At 40.6% G+C, this 18995-nt stretch overlaps 1 protein-coding gene across 9 annotated transcripts in view; it reads left to right on the top strand.

Moving 5' to 3' along the window:
- Positions 1-18995, top strand: part of LOC120226295 (zinc finger protein 606) — a 41113-nt gene that overhangs the window by 14461 nt on the left and 7657 nt on the right. For 6 of the 9 annotated variants that reach the window (XM_039224473.1, XM_039224476.1, XM_039224475.1 and 3 more), the window contains one exon: positions 4943-6568. The exons of 1 other annotated variant lie outside the window; for it this stretch is intronic. In XM_039224473.1, the coding sequence (XP_039080404.1) occupies positions 4943-6568 (1626 nt within the window). Of the gene's footprint in view, positions 1-4942; positions 8207-11889; positions 11983-18995 lie in introns of those variants that run through there. 2 more of the 9 variants (XM_039224480.1, XM_039224474.1) reach the window with 2 other exon arrangements.

Raw genomic sequence — 18995 nt, 5'->3', positions numbered from 1 at the left:
CACTTTTCTTTTACTATAAATGTTTCAGCTATTTTCTTAGTGGTTTTCCTGGGGATTATAATTAATATTTTAATTTCTAGTAAAGTACTTTGGTTAATACCATTAATTTTGGTAGCATACAAAAACTTTCCTTCTGTATATATCTTTTCTCCACCATTTATGCTGTTATTGTCAGAAATTACATCTATACATAGTACATCCATCAACAGACTTAATTTACTGCTTTGTTTTTGTCTTTAAAAAAAATTTTTTTTTAATTTTTTTTATTTTTGAGAGAGAGACAGAGCGTGAGTGGGGCAGGGGTAGAGAGAGAGGGAGACACAGAATCTAAAGCAGGCTCTAGGCTTTCAGCTATCAGTACAGAGCCCAGTGTGGCCGTGAGATCATTACCTGGGCTGAAGTCAGATGCTTAACCAACTGAGCCACCTGGGCACCCTTTTTTTGTCTTCTAAGAGAGAAAGAAAATTACAAACAAAAAATGCATTTAAACAGCCTTGTTATGTTTACCTATGTCGTTATGTTTATTGGTGTCCTGTATTTTGAGTTACTGGTTAGTGTCCTGTCATTTCAACCTGAAGGACTCCATATGTTTTAGATCAAGTTTGCTGGCAGACTGACTCTCTTCAGATTGTTTATCTGGGAGTGCTTTCCTTTCCCTTTCATTTTGAAAGAGAGTTTTGCCCGATACAGGATTCTTGATTGGCAGTATTTTTCTTTCTCACCTCCATGGTCTGAAGAGGAATACACTGTTAGTCATATGAAGATCCCTTGGATGTGATGAACTGCTTTTCTCTTGCTGCTTTCAGGATCCTCTCTTAGGCTTTGGCTTTTGGCAGTTTAATTATTCCAGAAATGTATTAGAATTTTTCAAAGCCCCTAAGAATGTCTTCTCTCTCAGCTTTTTAGAAATCATTGTGGTTTTGTGTATTGTTTGCCTCAGCTGTTTGGCATCATCTCAGGGTAGTGACTCTTTAATACACTGTCTGTAGATGTTTGACAAATACCTGCTCCCTAGAGGCATCTAGCCCCTGATAAAGGGCCTGACAACCACCAAATAGGTCAAATAATGACTGTTCTTTGGGAATGAGGCTTTGGGGAACCCCCGGCTTTGTTCTGTTCCCTCTAGTACCAGAAATATTGGCTGTTATTTGCCAAGGCTGATGCTGAGCCGGGGAGCCAGAGATGGGACTAGGGTAAGTTACGGTGCCCTAAAGCGTACTGTGAGAAAATTCAGCATCTTTCTTGAATAAGTTCTTCTCTGGGCTGCTGTAGGACTGGTTAATTTATAGAATTCTGAGGAAATTGATTCAGTTTTTGCCAGTTTTGGTTGCTTTAATGGAATGGTGAAATTTCAGAGGCCCTTATTTTGCCATTTTTACCGACATCTTGCCCCAGGTAATCAGTTTTAATAATTTCTATTGTATGTTTCCAGAGTTTCTTTACACAGCTAAAAACATATAGGGATATAGTATTTTCACCTTTCTAAAAGTAAATTATGATCTGTTCTGTTTTTAGTGTAAAAGTATACTGTAGCCACTCTTGAATTGTAAAGATAAATGTCTTCCCATCCATTCTTTTTTTTTTTTTTTTAATGTTTTATTTATTTCTAGGAGAGAGAGAGAGACAGCGTGAGCAGGGGAGGGTCAGAGAGAGAGGGAGTGACAGACTCTGAAACAGGCTCCAGGCTCTGAGCTGGTAGTCAGCACAGAGCCCGACGCGGGGCTCGAACCCATAAACCGTGAGATCATGACCTAAGTGAAAGTTGGACGCTTAACCGACTAAGCCACCCAGGCGCCCCTCTTCCCATCCATTCTAATGAAGTGGGCTTTTTCGGAGTCTCATCAGTTGCCCCCATTCAGATCTGAAACCTTCCATCGAGGGCTCTGAATTCCAGGGTCTTTAACTCTCCTACTCTTGGTGCTGACCATTTTCAGTTCCATCCTGAACCACCATCCTGAGCCCTGGTTCCACCACCTCCATCCTTACACTTCTGCTGTCTTGCAAATCACCTCAACCAACTCCCTGAAATTGCTAGAACCAGGAAGCTCATCTCTTCCTTCTGGATTATGTTTCCCCATCTTTTTGATGCATATCTCTGGTACCAGCCTTCTGTGAGTCCCCCACCCTGGAAATTGAGAAGTCTTCTTGACTTCCTGCTTTTTCCTCTCCCAAGATGTAATCTTTCTTCTAACTCCTGAGATTTTCTGCCTCTGAAACGTTAATTGTGTCATTCAGCTTCTACCAACATCACCCTCAGTTCCCTTATAAAATTCTAGCTCAAGTTAATGAGTAAATTCTTACTTATTATTAGCTACCTCAGGTGTTTTTTTCTAGATCTACCTCCCTAAAATCTTCCAGTATGAGCTCTCTGTCAGTAAATGTGCAGTGATTTGAGTAGCCTTTTAAATAACTGATTAGATTTCAAGATCATCCAATGTTTTCTTTTTTTCTCATTTTCTCACTAACTCATGCTTACAGAAGCAGTCTGTCTGTATTCAAGCAAGGCCTGAAGCCTGAGCTCCTGTCGTTTCTCTTGTGCGAAACCTTCCTAGATTGTTTCTGGGAGTACTGATCTCTGATCTCCTTTCCTAGCCTCCCACCCACCCAGCATCTGCATCCCAGCAGTCTCAGTGATACACTGTGTGCATTGTTGACAGCTGTGTGGTGTGTCCTCTCATCACATAGGTTCTAATTTCCAGGTTAGATGATACTTTGTTATCTTGTCTCTGGTGCTGGATACTCAGTCTGCAAGTACTGAGTATATAGTAGGACAAGAATTATTCATTTGTTCAGTTACCATTTCTTAAAGTTTCTCCTGGAAGGATTCAAAATCTATATGAAGATTGATCATTGCCTAACTTCTAGGAGCTAAGCTCGTAATTAGTAATAAATGCCCGATCTTGAGCAAAGTAGGGCCCCTATTGTAATGGACTTGAATAGTAAAAGGAAGGAAATGGTATATAGTGAAGAGAGAAGAAAAACCTAGAGAAAGTGGACAAGAGTCTAGGTTGAATCAGGTGTCTGTGGCTTAGACCCTGTGGTAGGATAAATAATGACACCCACTCCCCAAAAGATGTCCACATCTTAAACTTATGAATATGGCACTTCATATGGTAAAGGGGCTTCTCGGATGTGAGTAAATTTTGAGATGGAGAGATTATCTTGTATTACCTGAGTGACCATGGTAATCGCATGGTCCTTATAAGAGTAAGGCAGGAGTGTCCGAGACACAGAGAGTAGATGTAACAGAAACAAAGGATAGAGTGATATGCTTTGAAGATGGAGGAAGGAGCTATAAGCCAAAGTATTCGGGCAGCTTCTAAAAGCAGGAAAAGGCAACACTATAGATTCTCCCCTAGAGGAAGCTCCCCTGATTTTCGCCCAAGAAAAGCCATTTTGGACTTCTGACTTCCAAAGCTGTAAAGTAATAAGATTGTGTGATTTTAAGCAGCTACATGTGTGGTGATAAGTTATAGCAGCAATAGGAAACTGAGACAGACCCCTTCAGTTTTTGGAAGACTGATACCTCAGCAGTGATAGTGGGTGGCTTTCATATAGTGAACTTGCCAGAAATTTCACTGGATTCACAATCTTGTGGAGACATCGAAGCATCCTCTATGGATAGTATAGAGACAGTATGTATGTGTGTACGTGTGTGTGTGTTTATATATGTGTGGGCACGTGAGCCAGCCAGGTGCCCTGAGCCAGTATTTAAATACAGATTATATCAGGCTAGAACTCCTGATGTCTTCATCATAATATGTTGCCTTTCAAGCCTGTCTTGTGTGCCCTTGCTCTACAAATCATTCTGTAGTTGTTAGAAGAATTGTAACTGTAGGAATATCCTTAAACTATAGTGATTTGTAGGCTGATGAATTTTGTCATTGACTGAACAGAATATGAAACAATGTCACAGAACATTATCATAGATAAGATCCTTGCTTGAAACTTTGTTGGTGATACTTTCTCTCAATGCCAGTCCCTCCTGTTTGGGGGGCAGGTGTCAAAATAGGAGTCAGGATATTATAACACGGAAATGAATTAGGACACGTCCATCATTTTAACATCAGTTAAAGGCCTGGTTGCTTATTTATCTTGTAAGAAAGTTATTGATTTTTTCACCTTATTATATTCACTGGGTCCTTTTGTCAGGGATCTCCCAGGCCACCCTTAGGTTCAGTGATTCACCAGGACGCACAGGACTCAAAAGTCATCGTCCTCAGGGTACTGGTATATGACAGTAAAAGGATACAAAGCAATGTCAGCAAAGGGAGAAGGCACATGAAGCTAAGCCTGGAGGATACCAAGTGCAAGCTTTCAGTAGTCCTTTAACAGTGGAGTTGCAAAGTATGCACACATTTAACTCCTTCAGCAGGAGTTGTGACAACACGTGTAAAGTGTCATCTACTAGAAAAGCTTGCCAGAGCCTGGGAGTCCAGGGTGTTTATTGGAGATCAGGCATTTGGATACATAGTGCCTGTGAAACTGACCGCAATCACTGAAGCTCCAGAGCCCAGAAGGACAGCAGGTGTTCACCATAAATGACCATAAATGTCATTTGTACACACTATCTCGAGAGATACAGGGACAGTGTGCTTCAAGGCCTCAAGCATGCCAAACACTCTTAGATCATTCCAAGACCTCAACTCCTTTACCACACACCCTTATTCTGGTCTTTTTTTTTTTTTTTTTCCATGGCAGAATACCCCTAAATGGTCTTTATTGATTTTCAGTATACACTTATTCTGGTTCACATACTTTTTTGTTCACTGTTCATGATTCTCGTCTTCCCTATTGTGATCTTGCTTTGTGTTATGAATCTATTTGAAAACAAGTTCACACGTGCCTTTTCAGTAACATGGACAATAAATCTCACCATTCCCACTCTGTTCTTAGAAGTTTTTTCTATGTGCTCTCATGGCTTTTTTTCTGATTATTTCAGAGTGGATGAGAAATCTTGAAAGCAAAGCATTGATCCCAGCACAAAGCATTTTTGAGGAAGAACAATCCCATAGCATGAAGCTGGAAAGATACATATGGGATGATCCTTGGTTCTCCAGGTTAGAAGTCTTGGGATGTAAAGACCAATTGGAAATGTATCACATGAACCAGAGTACAGCTATGAGGCAAATGGTCTTCATGCAAAAACAAGTACTATCTCAAAGAGGTTCTGAATTCTGTGAACTTGGAGCAGAGTGTAGCCAGAGCTTAAACCTTGTTCCATCTCAGAGAGTCTCTCAAATAGAACATTTCTATAAGCCTGATACAAATGCTGAAAGCTGGCGGTGTAACTCAGCCATAATGTATGCAGATAAGATGACCTGTGGAAATCATGATTATGACAAAACTTTCTACCAGTCCATACAACCTATTCACCCTGAAAGGATGCAGACTGGAGATAATCTTCTCAAATGTACTGATGCTGTTAAATCTTTCAATCATATACTACATTTTGGTGACCATAAGGGAGTGCATCCAGGAGAAAAACTGTATGAATATAAGGAATGCCATCAAATCTTTAACCAGAGCCCATCGTTTAATGAACACCCACGACTTCATATTGGAGAAAACCAGTATGATTACAGAGAATATGAGAATATCTTCTATTTTTCGTCATTTATGGAACATCAAAAAATTGGTACTGTAGAGAAAGCATATAAATACAACGAATGGGAGAAAGTCTTTGGGTATGACTCATTCCTTACTCAGCATAGAAGCACTTACACCTCAGAGAAACCCTATGAATATAATGAATGTGGAACATCTTTCATCTGGAGCTCTTACCTTATCCAGCATAAGAAAACTCATACTGGAGAGAAACCCTATGAATGTGATAAATGTGGAAAAGTATTTAGAAATCGTTCGGCCCTTACTAAACATGAACGGACTCACACTGGAATAAAGCCCTATGAATGTAATAAATGTGGAAAAGCCTTCAGCTGGAATTCTCACCTTATTGTACATAAGAGAATTCATACAGGAGAGAAACCTTATGTATGTAATGAATGTGGGAAATCTTTCAACTGGAACTCCCATCTAATTGGACATCAGAGAACTCATACTGGAGAGAAACCTTTTGAATGTACTGAATGTGGAAAATCGTTTAGCTGGAGCTCCCATCTTATTGCCCATATGAGAATGCATACTGGAGAGAAGCCCTTTAAATGTGATGAATGTGAAAAAGCTTTCAGGGATTACTCAGCCCTTAGTAAACATGAAAGAACTCACTCTGGAGCAAAACCATATAAATGTACTGAATGTGGAAAATCCTTTAGCTGGAGCTCCCATCTTATTGCCCATCAGAGAACTCACACAGGAGAGAAACCCTATAACTGTCAGGAATGTGGCAAGGCATTCAGAGAACGCTCAGCCCTCACTAAACATGAAATAATTCATTCTGGAATCAAACCTTATGAATGTAATAAATGTGGGAAGTCCTGCAGCCAGATGGCTCACCTTGTTAGACATCAAAGGACTCATACTGGAGAAAAACCCTATGAGTGTAATAAATGTGGAAAATCCTTCAGTCAGAGCTGTCACCTTGTTGCTCATCGGAGAATTCACACTGGTGAGAAACCCTATAAATGTAATCAATGTGAAAGATCCTTTAACTGTAGCTCTCACCTTATTGCACACCGGAGAACTCATACTGGAGAGAAACCATATAGATGTAATGAATGTGGGAAAGCATTTAATGAGAGTTCCTCCCTTATTGTACATCTAAGAAACCATACTGGAGAAAAACCTTACAAATGTAGTCATTGTGAGAAAGCTTTCTGTAAGAATTCGTCTCTCATTATTCATCAGAGAATGCATAGTGGAGAGAAACGCTTTATATGCAATGACTGTGGAAAAGCCTTTAGTGGTCACTCGGCCCTACTTCAGCATCAGAGAAATCATAGTGAAAAGAAACTGAATTGATAAGAGATTTTTCTTTCATTTTACATTTGGTAACACACTGAAAATGAAAAAAAAACCCTATAAATATAATCAAGAGGGCAAATTGTTTAGTAAGAATTCAGGAAGACTTCTTTTAATTATTTGGTAGAAAATATCTCCTTAGAAGAAATCTATGAATGAAAAGAATAGGACAAAGCTTTCAGCAGTTATGTAGCCTTTATTTAACATCAGAGAATTACAGTGAAGAAAACTCTAAAATCCCCTCATGGTCCTACTTGATTCCTACCAGGAATGCTACTTGAGGAACATGAATATAGGGAATGAGACTTCTTTCAGTAAGAGATCCCAACTGAAATCTGAATTTGTGGATCACAGTGCATTGTTAAGGGGAATCTTATTCTAGGAAAAGTTTTTCAACTGAAAATACACTGTTTTGCTTCAAGCTGAAATAATGGATAGGAAGCTTTATAATAACATCTTGTGCGTAATTATGGAAATACGGAGTTTGCTGTCATCAAGGGAGGATGTGGGTGCTCTTTAAGGAATGCAGTATGAAATACTAAATCTGAATTTAAGAAAAAAATTAGTATTGAATGGGATATTTACTGTTGATCAAGATTAACCTTAGAAAAGATTAGTAAATGAGTTTACTAATGGTGGAATGATTATTACCTAGAAGTATGAGACTGATGTTGTTGGAACAAAAGGTGACAGTTTATGACCCATTGTGTCAGTGTCCATAGTTTACTCATGATTGCATCATTTTGGACAATTCATTTGTTCTCTGTTTTAGGCAATCACTATAAGTTACAATTGTGGACACTGCATCAATATACATAATGTTAAGGAATGAAGAGGACACAAAATTGTATATACATATCTATTATAACATCTAAAAAATGTATATGGATAAGGACTGGAAGGATCAATGGAGAAATTAACCCTGTTAATATAAGATTTGTTAAAGTTTTACAAATGTGCTAGGCTTTGTTTTAAATGCTTTTCAAATATTAACTTGTTCAATCTCCTTAATTCTGTGAGATAAGTACTATTATTATCCCAGTTTTACAAATGGAGAAACTCGCACAGAGTGTCGAGAAACCTACCTAAGGACACACAGCTATTAAGGAATGGAACTGAGATTGTTTGGGTCTAGAGTCATGTTTTTAACTACCATGTTATGCTGCCTCTCCAGTGATTTTTTTCCCCTAATTTTTTTTCTTTCGTTCAGTTTTCTACAGTAGATAACTTGATAATAAAAATCCAGAATTTCCTAAACAATGAGAAATAAAGTTACCTGGCTCTCTGTCCTGAATGATTTCTGGTAACATGAGAGCTAAGCTGCATTTGGAATATGAAGTCTGGATTGGACGTTCAGAATCACTGCCATTTTTCTAGGACTTAGGTTCCCTAAGATTTCACCACCCACAGTCCTGAGTATTATAGCACCACAGTGACTGGAAAACTGACGAGACATTTGGGCAATGCTGAGGAATGCCTCTTGATGGGGTTAGAATGGCCCTCATGGGGCAGAGAGCAAGAGACACTATGGCACATGGGAGCACTATTTCTCAAGGTCTCCCTCAAATTTAGTGTTTATGCTTTCTTTACCTTCTCTAGATGAGGAGATTGCTTGATAGTAGGGGCACCTCAGAAGGGAAGGAAACACACCAATTCATCAGAGTAAGGAACATTGTATGAGTGTTCATAGGGGAAAGGAGGCAGGATGGATAAGCAGATTTAGGTGGCTTCTGTCCACAAATATTTCCTGTATTTCCCTAAAGTAGGACTAAAATTAGGGGTCAAGAATCCTTGGGTGGGCTTCAAGGACAGTGGTTAGAAATCTAGGATACTAAAGGTTCATCTAGTTCTTACAGGGTCCGTGACTCCCCATTTATTGAGAAACAGTGGCCTACTGGTGTGGGCTGTGTGTTCTGTAGCTGGAGCCCACATAGGTATGTAACGTCTCTTTCCCTAACTTTCAGGGCTTAGTGCATAATGGTCAGCCATTAGATGTTGCAGGAGTAAATTAACTGAAGGCATTTCTCACGTGATTTCTGCAAAGACCTTTAGAATAGAATTAGCAATATCTCTGTAAGAGAAAGTAGTTTGTGTCAAGTAATACTGTCAGTATATGGATATAGTATTCTAATACCCGGTGTAATACACTTTGAGCAAATCCAGATTCTTTGATTTAGGGACTCCAAAGGATCTCATAATTCATATACAATATCACACAAGCATCCTGACAAGTTATTCTACATTACACAGCTTAATAGCTTTTAAAAAGGTTTTTCTAAAAGTGCCTTATGTGGCCCTGCCCACATCACAAGTCAAAAGAAAGTCCCAGACTTCTGCTTCCTCCTGGAAGGATCCCCACATCCCTATCATCTATCACACAGCCTTATGTGCACAGTGTGCCTTGGATGTTCAGGACTTCCAAGCCCCTTCACCTCCCTTACTCCAAGGGAGTAAACCATGTATTGCTTAGTTCATTTCCTTTTTTACCCCATCGTCAACTCCTCAACTCTGGAAACAAATGCTGGGCCCAACTGGAACTCATTTCATCTTGAGCTCTCTCTTGAAACCTTCCTGCTATGACTGAAGCTTGGCTCTCCCGTATGCACAGTCTCTCCTATGATGGCTTCAAGGGGTGAATCCTTTCTCCCCCAACCCCCACTTTTCTCATTTGCAGCTTCTAGACTGTTCCCTTGTCTCTAAAACTCACTTCTGATGTGGTGCCTGGGTGGCTCAGTTGGTTAAGTGTCCAACTTCGACTCAGGTCATGACCTCACGGTTCGTGGGTTCGAGCCCCACATCGGGCTCTGTGCTGACAGCTAGCTCAGAGCCTGACCCTGTTTCAGATTCTGTGTCTCCCTCTCCCTCTGACCCTCCCCTGCTCATGCTGTCTCTCTGTCTCTCTCTCTCAGAAATAAATAAAAACATTAAAAAAAAAAAAACTCACCTCTGACTCTGGGGACATGAGACCATCACCCTTGTTTCCCTTCATTCCAGTCATCTATTATGGGTCACTTATCCACACATCAAAGATTTCAGCACCTGCATTACTACATCTAGAACCACCTCCATACTTCCTGATTCCATCATCCATCTAGATGATCTTTCCATGTCCTGACCTCACAGTTCTTTAACCTCTCTGCTTATGGTTTTGTCAGTCACTTGCCACAGTCACTCCTGTGGTCATCCCTAGGGCCATTCCATTACTAGTGACTGGAACCCCTCCACCATCTGTTTCCTAACCTGATTGGCTATTTAGTATCAAGATTCCAACAATTCTTTGACTTTATCTTCCTTCATGCTCACTGCCAACAGATGACTTTGCTTCCCATTTACATGAGAGAACAGAAGGAATCAGCAGAAGCATTCCATAGCATCCATCCATCTTCCACAGTGTCCGTGCTGTTCCACAGACACCTACATATGAACTGGCTGGGTTGACTCCGAGCCTATCTCGATACTACTCGAGGTCATTGCTCCAGCAAGTCTGCCCTATCTCTTGTATCATCATGTTTTCCCTATGTACTGGATTAATCCTACCAATATGTAAACATGCTAAAAAAGAAAAGAAAACCTCTCAATACCACATCCCTTTCTAGCTCCTGCATAATTTCTCTGCTTCATCATAGGAAGCAAAATTTATTTCAGGAGTTGTCTGTTCTTCCTCTCCAATCTTGAAACGTCTGCAAACCTACCTCACTCCCAGATGTCCTTCCTCCACATTGCTAAACCTCTAGTAGTCAATTCAGTTTTTTGCTTCCATTAAATATTAGCAGCATTATAGATCATAGATCATTTCCTCCTTGAAGCATGTTTTTCACATGGCTTTCAGGACGTTACTCCTGATTCTGGCCTTCATTTCAGTCCCCCTTGGCTGTTTCCTCCCCCACTTCCCTTATCTCTTACTGTCAGGGTGCCTGAATTCCTGCCTGTGTACACCCCTGAAGGTCTTATCCAGTCTTGAGGTTTCAAACACCACTGATATGCTGAAGACTTTCCTTTTAGTGCTACAGTTTGATGAGTGTTGAAAAATGTCTACACCCTTGTTATTATCACTAAAATAAAAAAGTTCCTTTATGTCTCTGTAGTTAATCCCCAGCAGACCCCCAAACTCTGGGCAGCCACCTATCTGCTCTGCCACCACATTCTAGAGTTTTCTTTTAGAGTTTCATATAAATAGAACCACACAGTATTCTATTCATATGCTACTTTTATTATGTGGACACGTGAGCTCAGATTTTTTCTCCACATAATACTTTTTTGTTTGTTTCTGAGGTTCATCCATGGTCTAGCTCATATCAGTAGTTTACTCCTTTTTTGGCCAAGTAGCATCCCATTCTGTGAATGTGCTACCATTACTAATCCTATTCGCCCACTGATGAGCATTAAGTTGTTTCCAGTTCTTGGCTATTGTAATTATAGCTGTTACAGAAATTCTAACACAAGACTTGTGTGTGTGCAAGTTTTCGTTTATTTGGGGTAAAAACCTAGGAGGGGGATGGCGGGGTTTAAAGTATATGCGTGACTTCCGAAGACACGGTGGGCCTTTTAATCTGATGTCTTTAATCTGTTTTACATTCTGGGAAAAGCATGTCTTTTTTGGTGATATCCATTTTTTAAAAAAAACAAGAACAACAAAACATTTTTGCACAAGGAGGATATAAGCATAGGGAGCATTACAAGAGTTAAAAGGTCAGTTTTTAGAAATATGTGATATGCTTAAATCTGAGACCAATGAATAAAGCTTTATTTTTGTTTCAGTGACAAATGGTAACACAGAATGATGGTAGTGAGGCTTGTACAAGGATTGGTAAATATAGAGAGCAAGGAACAAATCAGGCCATTGTACAGGGTTGAGGCTCTTTCTGCCCGGATTTCTGTTAAACCTCCTTAAGACTCTTCTTGCCGCATAGCATATAGTGGGCTTTGTTTTTCTGAACTTTCACTGTTAGTTTTATACGTCCTTGACAGGTATGTAGAGGCACAGCTGATTATACGCATTCAACCTCGCTAATCTACCAGGGTGCTCTGCTCACCAGCTCTAGCCCACTTCTTTGGGAACTCAGACACCCGACCCAGGTCAGCCTCGGGACACGGAGCGCCGCTCGGGCGAAGGTTACCTAGGAGACACGGCTGGGTTGCGCGGTCTTCTGGGACTTGTAGTCCACCTGCCCAGGACCTAGAGGCTCAAAACTACACACCCGGAAGGCATAGGGCCGCGCTCCGCCCAATGGAAATGTCAGGCGAATTGCCTCCCCTTTCGCTGCTCGCCCGCAAGCTCAGCCAGCCTGTCTGCTCTTCTGGACCTGAGCCGCGGGAGTGGTCCCCGGGCGGCTCAGAGCTCCCAGAGGCAGCCCCTCCACGTCTCTGCGAGGGCAGTGAACGTGGGTCGCTGCACCTGGGCTAGCCAGTGGGCAGTTTGCAAATACTGGAACAACCGCTCTAATACACCCGCCGCAGATGGGATGTATGAAGGGGAATCCCATTTTGCGAATATACAAAAATTTTCATGTTGAGGGGAAAATGAAAAGAACCGAATCCTGTGGCAATACATTTACACACATTTTCAAGAGCTATAAATGAAAATGTGAATGATTACAAGATACTAAGTTTTTTTTTTTTTAATATTTTTATTTATTTCTAGGAGAGAGAGACAGCATGAGCAGGGGAGGGTCAGAGAGAGAGGGAGATACAGACTCTGAAATAGGCTCCAGGCTCTGAGCTGGCAGTCAGCACAGAGCCCGACGCGGGGCTCGAACCCACGAACCGCGAGATCATGACCTAAGCGAAAGTCAGACGCTTAACCGACTAAGCCACCCAGGCGCCTCATGATACACTTAGTTTAAGTGGTTCCTGCTTGAGTAGACTTGGTAATGTAGAAATGTGAGTTTTCCCTAAATTAATCAACAAACTTAAGAACATCCGAACTGACTATCCAAAATAATAGCTTTTTAAAATAAATAAGCTATCAAGCCATGAAAAAAAAAAAACATGAAAGAACCTCAAATACATACTACTATGTGAGAAGTCAACCTGAAAAGACTTCATACTGTGATTTCAGCCATATGATATTCTGGAAAAGGCAAAATTATGGAAACAGTAAGAAGATTGGTGATTGCCAAGGTAGAAGGAGAGATGAAAGGGTGAAGTATAAAGGATTTTTAGAGTAGTGCAGTTATGCTGTATAGTACTAAAAGGTTGGATACATGTCTTGATACGTTTGTCAAAACCCATAGAATTATATCACCAGAAGTCAACGGTACCACCATGAGGGGCTGCAAAATGGGGGTACCTACAGAGCGGGCTCAACCAAGCAGGTGGAGAGCAGAAGGTGAGTATCCATGGACAAGTACTTTTATGGGGGGTCAGAATGGAGTACACAGGAATAGACGAGAGAGGATATCGTTGAATATTGAAGGGAAGGCAGAGGGGAACTTGCGGCAGGGACTAGCCTTATCACCTAGGTAACCTGGTCACCTGGGTGGGGTGCTCACAGCCTGTTTGTATGGATGTTGAGACAGCAGGAAAATATAGTTTTAAAAAAATCATGGGGATATAATGTATGTACAGCATAGTGACTAAAGTTAATAATATATTTGTTTTAATGCTATAGTTGCTATGAAAGTAGATCTTAAAAGTTCTCATCACAAGAAAAAAAGTTTTGTATCTATATGGTGATAGAGGTTAGCTAGACTTATTGTGATCATTTTGCAGTATGTACAAATATCAAGTCATGGTTGTATACCAGAAACTAATATGATATTATGTCAATTAGAACTAAAAAAAATTACAATCTACTTTGTGGTGTCTCAACAATACTAATTGGTTATTAACAATACTAATTGGAATCGATAACACTTGCCATCCAGGTTGTGAAGATGTTGAAGATGACTGAGATTGCTTGACTTAGCCACCAAAGGCAAACTTTGATAAAGGTGACAACTAGCCACTAAGGCAAACATTGATAAACACTGACAACTAGAAAGAGTCCTATTAGGCATATGACGGTGGTTTGGGACCCAGTTCTCAACCAAGAACCCCACTTTGTGAGAGAAAGCCAAGAGAACAGATTGGGCACTCTGGATATAAGGGAATATATTGGAAGGTTTTGGTTATGTTATGAAAGACCTTTATCTCTTGACCTAATTTTCATAGCTTGACATGATCTACACATCTGTCAGTATCATTAACCCACAGTGGTATTGTGATGGATTGGTACAATATTCATCCAGCTCAGCTGGGTACATGGAATATGTGAGCCAATTAAAAAACCCAAGTCTGGGAAGAGCCAGGTGTTCACAGACCTAAGGGAAAAGAGTGGGCAAAGCAGTAATAACCATTGGGAAGTTGATATCCTAAAACCACCTCCAAAGAAAGCAGTGTCCATGGGGAGCCTGACGGTTCAAAATCAAGTCTATCGGTATCAATGTCCATAGAGAGACTGGAAGTCCAAAAACAAGTCCAAAGAGCCACAGCAGATGAATTTGTTAAGATGAGCCTGACCAAAGGTAATTCTGAGATTGCAGGACTTCTAGAGAGTGGAAGCCAAGTTCTTGTATGGATCATCCCCTAGGCATAGCTGGATGGAAGAAAGACAGGAGTGAGAATTCGGGTGTTCTAAGAATTAAGCAAGAAGGTGGCAGTGGTCTGCTTCATGGGTACGTCATCTCGCAAGCCTTGTCATCTTGCAAGCAGTCAGAAAGGACAGCTTGCATTTGAGGTACAGTGCAAGTGGAACCAATTTCTAAACCTAGGCAGCTTTACAAGCATCAAAAGATCTGGTCTCTTACTGTAACTGGTAGAAATGAATCGAAACCTACCTTCTGTATTTTGAGAATTTTATTTATTTAAATAAATAAATTTTATTTATTTAAATAAATAAATTTTATTTATTTAAAAACTTATATAAAGTTTTTAAGTTTATTTTTGAGAGCAAGAACACAAGGGGGGGAGGAGCAGAGAGCAAGAGGAAGAGAGAGAATCCCAAGCAAGCTCCATAGTCAGCACAGAGCCCAGTGTGGGGATTGATCCCATGAACTCTGAGATTATGACCTGAGCCGAAGTTAGACACTTAACTGACTGAGCTGCCCAGAAGCCCCTCAATTAATTTCCTCTTAAAAAAACTTTTGGAGGCAGCCCCTGGGGTCTAGTTTTCTGAACAATACCCAGTAGGTGGAGGTGTACTGAACTGCTTTTTTGCAAATACTCCCCAAAACTAACATTCAGTACTATTTTTGAGCGTTGAATGGATTTCATTATTCAAATATTGCTATAACCCTGTGAGTTAGGTGCTATTTCTTCCTCCTATTTTACAGATGAGGAAGCTGAAGCTCAAAGGGGTTAAGTAACCTGATCAGGTAAAAATGTCTAGGAAGGCATAGATTAGGATTAGAATTCAGGCATCTGACTACAGAGCCCTATGGCATTCTCTGTTTGCTTTTTATGATATGTCCCATTGAATTGTAACTGATCTTTTCGGCCTCTTCAGTGGTCTGTACGCTCCCTGAGGGGAGAGCCCTTGTCTTATTCATATCTGTACCCACAGATGAGCCTCCTTCTCCCACACCCCATCCTGTTAGTCTCCCCATTGGCTAACTTGGTTCCGTGAAGGAAGTCCATGTGGCAACATCAGCTGACCTCACACTGGTGGCTCCAAGTCAGAACCCAAACATTCTGTGGAGGGCAGAGTTTCTTAGTTTCTCAGAGAAATATAGGGCAGATACTGCACTATAACTAAACATTTCCTTTCCTCCATGTGATAAAAGACTAATATTTTTGGAGTGATGGACAAGGTTCAGAATTCTTTTATCTTTCTAGTTTTGTTTTTAATGGAATGCCCACCCTTATGCTTGCCTTATGAAGGTGAGTTGAAACCAGTTGAACTAGCAACAGGCTTAATGAGTAGCGTCAACCATTGTTTTTATTTGTTTCAGGGGAAGTAAAAAGGGTTAATCACATTTCACTGCTACAAGTTTTCTTTTCAAGGCTATAATCAGTCACAAACATCCACAAATGTCACTAAGCAGGAAGGTGTTTCCTCAAGACTGAGAGTTAAGTCATTGTATTATTCATTTGGTGAAATGAGAACCATAGACTGGAGTCCTCTCATCTGCTGTATAAATGTGTCATCTGTTATATAAATCTGTATGAATTTGTTAGGAGCATGGTTCATACTATAATATAATTAGATAAGCATTGCTTAGAAATTAATCCAATATTATTCTGTCTCTGGAAGCTGTCCTTTCTCTTTAGGGACTGCTTTGCCTTTCTCCCATTTCATTTGGCACACAGATATCTTGACCAAACCAGGATGGTGTGAATGTGTCTGTATGACTTTAATTGTAATTGGGTGCACATTTTGGCGGTAGACCCTATGAGTCCGGATACAGATGTTTTGCGAGTATAAAATATTCATTATAATCATCTGTCTTCTATGCTTTACATTTTGAGTCCTCAAGGGAACTCTGTTTACCTCAAAACAGAGAAACTGACCTTGCCAATCTGTGAAATCAGGCAGCAACTCTTTGTGAATATAGATGGTACTTATAAACAATCTCTATTCTGTACAACGGAAATGCCATCTGCACAATATAATAGCATTTCTAATTTCTAATTTACTCCTAATTTCTGTAGGAGTAAAGGGTACTACTGTGGGGCCTTCCGTGGCACTGACTCTCTGACTTTCTGCTAACAGCCCAGACCCCTTCAACTCTGTACTGAATCTGTCAGGTCCTCAACCAGCTCACGTGACTGCAAAAATAGACTAGAAGCCAAATGCATTATGCTCTTGACACCCCATATTCGTGAAAGGGAACACTGGATGCAAACAGAACACCGTGCTTTTGCAAATTAAGCCACATATTTCTATGAGGCATTGTAATAAATGTATTAACAACATTTACCATCATAGCTTTTAGATCCCCTTGTCTAATACAAGCTATTTATTTTCCTAAATCTACCTTAAACTTGTCTCTTCTCTGTGATCCCTTTGAATGAACGTCTAGCTTCAAAACCTCCTATGCCCAAGCAATTACCAGAGCATAATGGTAAGTCAAGGGATCTGGGAGGGTGGCTGGGATCCAGGGACTTTCCCAAGACTGTTGTAGTCTACAGCTCCAGAGGGCACCCGACAGTGGTCAGCACTAATCTGTACAGCCCTTTGTGCAAATTAGAAAAAGAACCGCCCTCCGGATCGTTGGGTTAGTCATGATGCCACTCGGAGCAGATTCAAAAATAGCACAGATATCAAAGCATCAGGAAATACAGAAAATCTTAAAAACGTGATTAATACATCCAGCCATCCCAAACACATCATTAATTTTTCTAAAGTTCAGCTATGAATATCTCACTTGCCTGTTCACCCCACTACCCAGAGATTGAAATCTGGCCATGGTATCAGGAGGTATGCATCCTAATCTTTACTTTGAAACTAACTTGTGTTGTGAGCTTGCACTAGAGGTTTGCTAAGATCTCTGCAGTTTCAGGTCCCTCTGAGCTTCGGGTCCCAAGTGCAGGTTCCGATACACAGACAGAGGACAGAATTGTTTTAGATCCTAGAAGATTACAATTTTCTCTGTAACCCTGAGCTCTTGGTTATATGGAAAGATTCCTAACTCATAATAAGGGAAATACTCATTCCAGTTTTCAGCTATCATGTTGAAAATGAGCAAAATGTTTCAGTAAAAAAATGGTAAAGGATTTGGGAAATATAATCTCATAATTTTTCTAATTGAAGTATGATTAACATATAATATCCTATTAGTTTCAAGTGAATATAATCTCATATGTAGGCTAGGAATGGGTGCAACTTCTATAGAAGACACTTGGCAATTCTTATAAATATAAAAAGAATGTATTCACTTTTTGCCCCAGAGTGTTGAAATATACCTGGGATTTATTTTATTCAGGTATGATAAGACATACAGACATGGAAATGATTGTCATGAAGGAAGAACATTATACTCACAGACTCCTAGAAGCAAGAAGTGGGGGAACAAGAGGGGAGAGCTTGGCCCAGAGCCTTTATTGTTTTTGTTTCGTTTTGTTTTGTTTACAGGAATGAATGGCTTAGGTAGGTACACAGAGTAGTGGATAGCTGGAATAATTTTGATGGGCTGTAGGCTATAGGAGTGGTTCCTTGTTGTCCAGTACATGAATCTGGGGGAAACATTGGCTTGGTGTGTGAGAGTTTGATACAGGAGGTGGTTGGGGTGTGGGCTTTGGATTGGTTGGTTTATATCAAAGGCACACTTGCAGGGGAGTTGTTTGCGATCTGTAGGAAATAGCCTTGTGTGGGAGCCCGAAAGTGACCACGAGAAAGAGTGGTTAGGGAAGCGGGGATGTGCCTGCAAACGAGACTCTCTGCTTGGGTAGATCATGCCTGCAAACAAGATATTCTGCCAAGAGGCCTGCACACAATATCCAAGGTTAATGATCTGCTCGCATACGACGGAACATGCCTTCCTTAGAAATGAGGAGGCTGGAGTTGTGGACAGGCCTCTTAGTAAACATGTTGTGGTCGCTTCCTCCCTTTGCTCCCCCCGTCCTTGGAATGTGTTTGGATTCTTGCCTTTATTTGGTAAAAGAATACATCTTGTAGATTTCAGTTTGTATCCAGCTACCGGGGTATAAGAATAAACCGCAAGGGGGCTTGCAGGGAATTTTTCCTCCCGCCGGAGTTGTGTCTGTGTCTGTCTTTTGTGTGTCTTGTCTTTTGTCATCTCGTCCGCAACAGCCTTGGGAAGGTCAGTCTATCCAGGATCAAGCCCATAAATTCCAGAACATCAAAAATACAGAAAATATGGGTATCTGTCTGGTTTAGTTGGTGGAGTATGTGACTCTTAGTCTTGGGGTTGTTAGAGCCCCACAATGGGTGTAGAGATTACTTTTTTTTAAAAAAAAATAAAATTTAAAAATATAGTCAATAGAGGGGCACCTGGGTAGCTCAGTCGGTTGGGTGGCCAACTTCGGCTCAGGTCATGATCTCACAGTTCATGGGTTCAAGCCCCATGTCAGGCTCTGTGCTGACAGCTAGCTCAGAGCCTGGAGCCTGTTTCATTTTTTTTTTTTTAATTTTT

This window comes from Hyaena hyaena, unplaced genomic scaffold, assembly GCF_003009895.1.
Source record: "Hyaena hyaena isolate Hyena2069 unplaced genomic scaffold, ASM300989v1 scaffold_1645, whole genome shotgun sequence".
Lineage (NCBI taxonomy): Eukaryota > Metazoa > Chordata > Mammalia > Carnivora > Hyaenidae > Hyaena > Hyaena hyaena.
The sequence above is the reverse complement of the archived record's forward strand: the minus strand, read 5'-3'. Positions and strand labels throughout refer to the sequence as shown.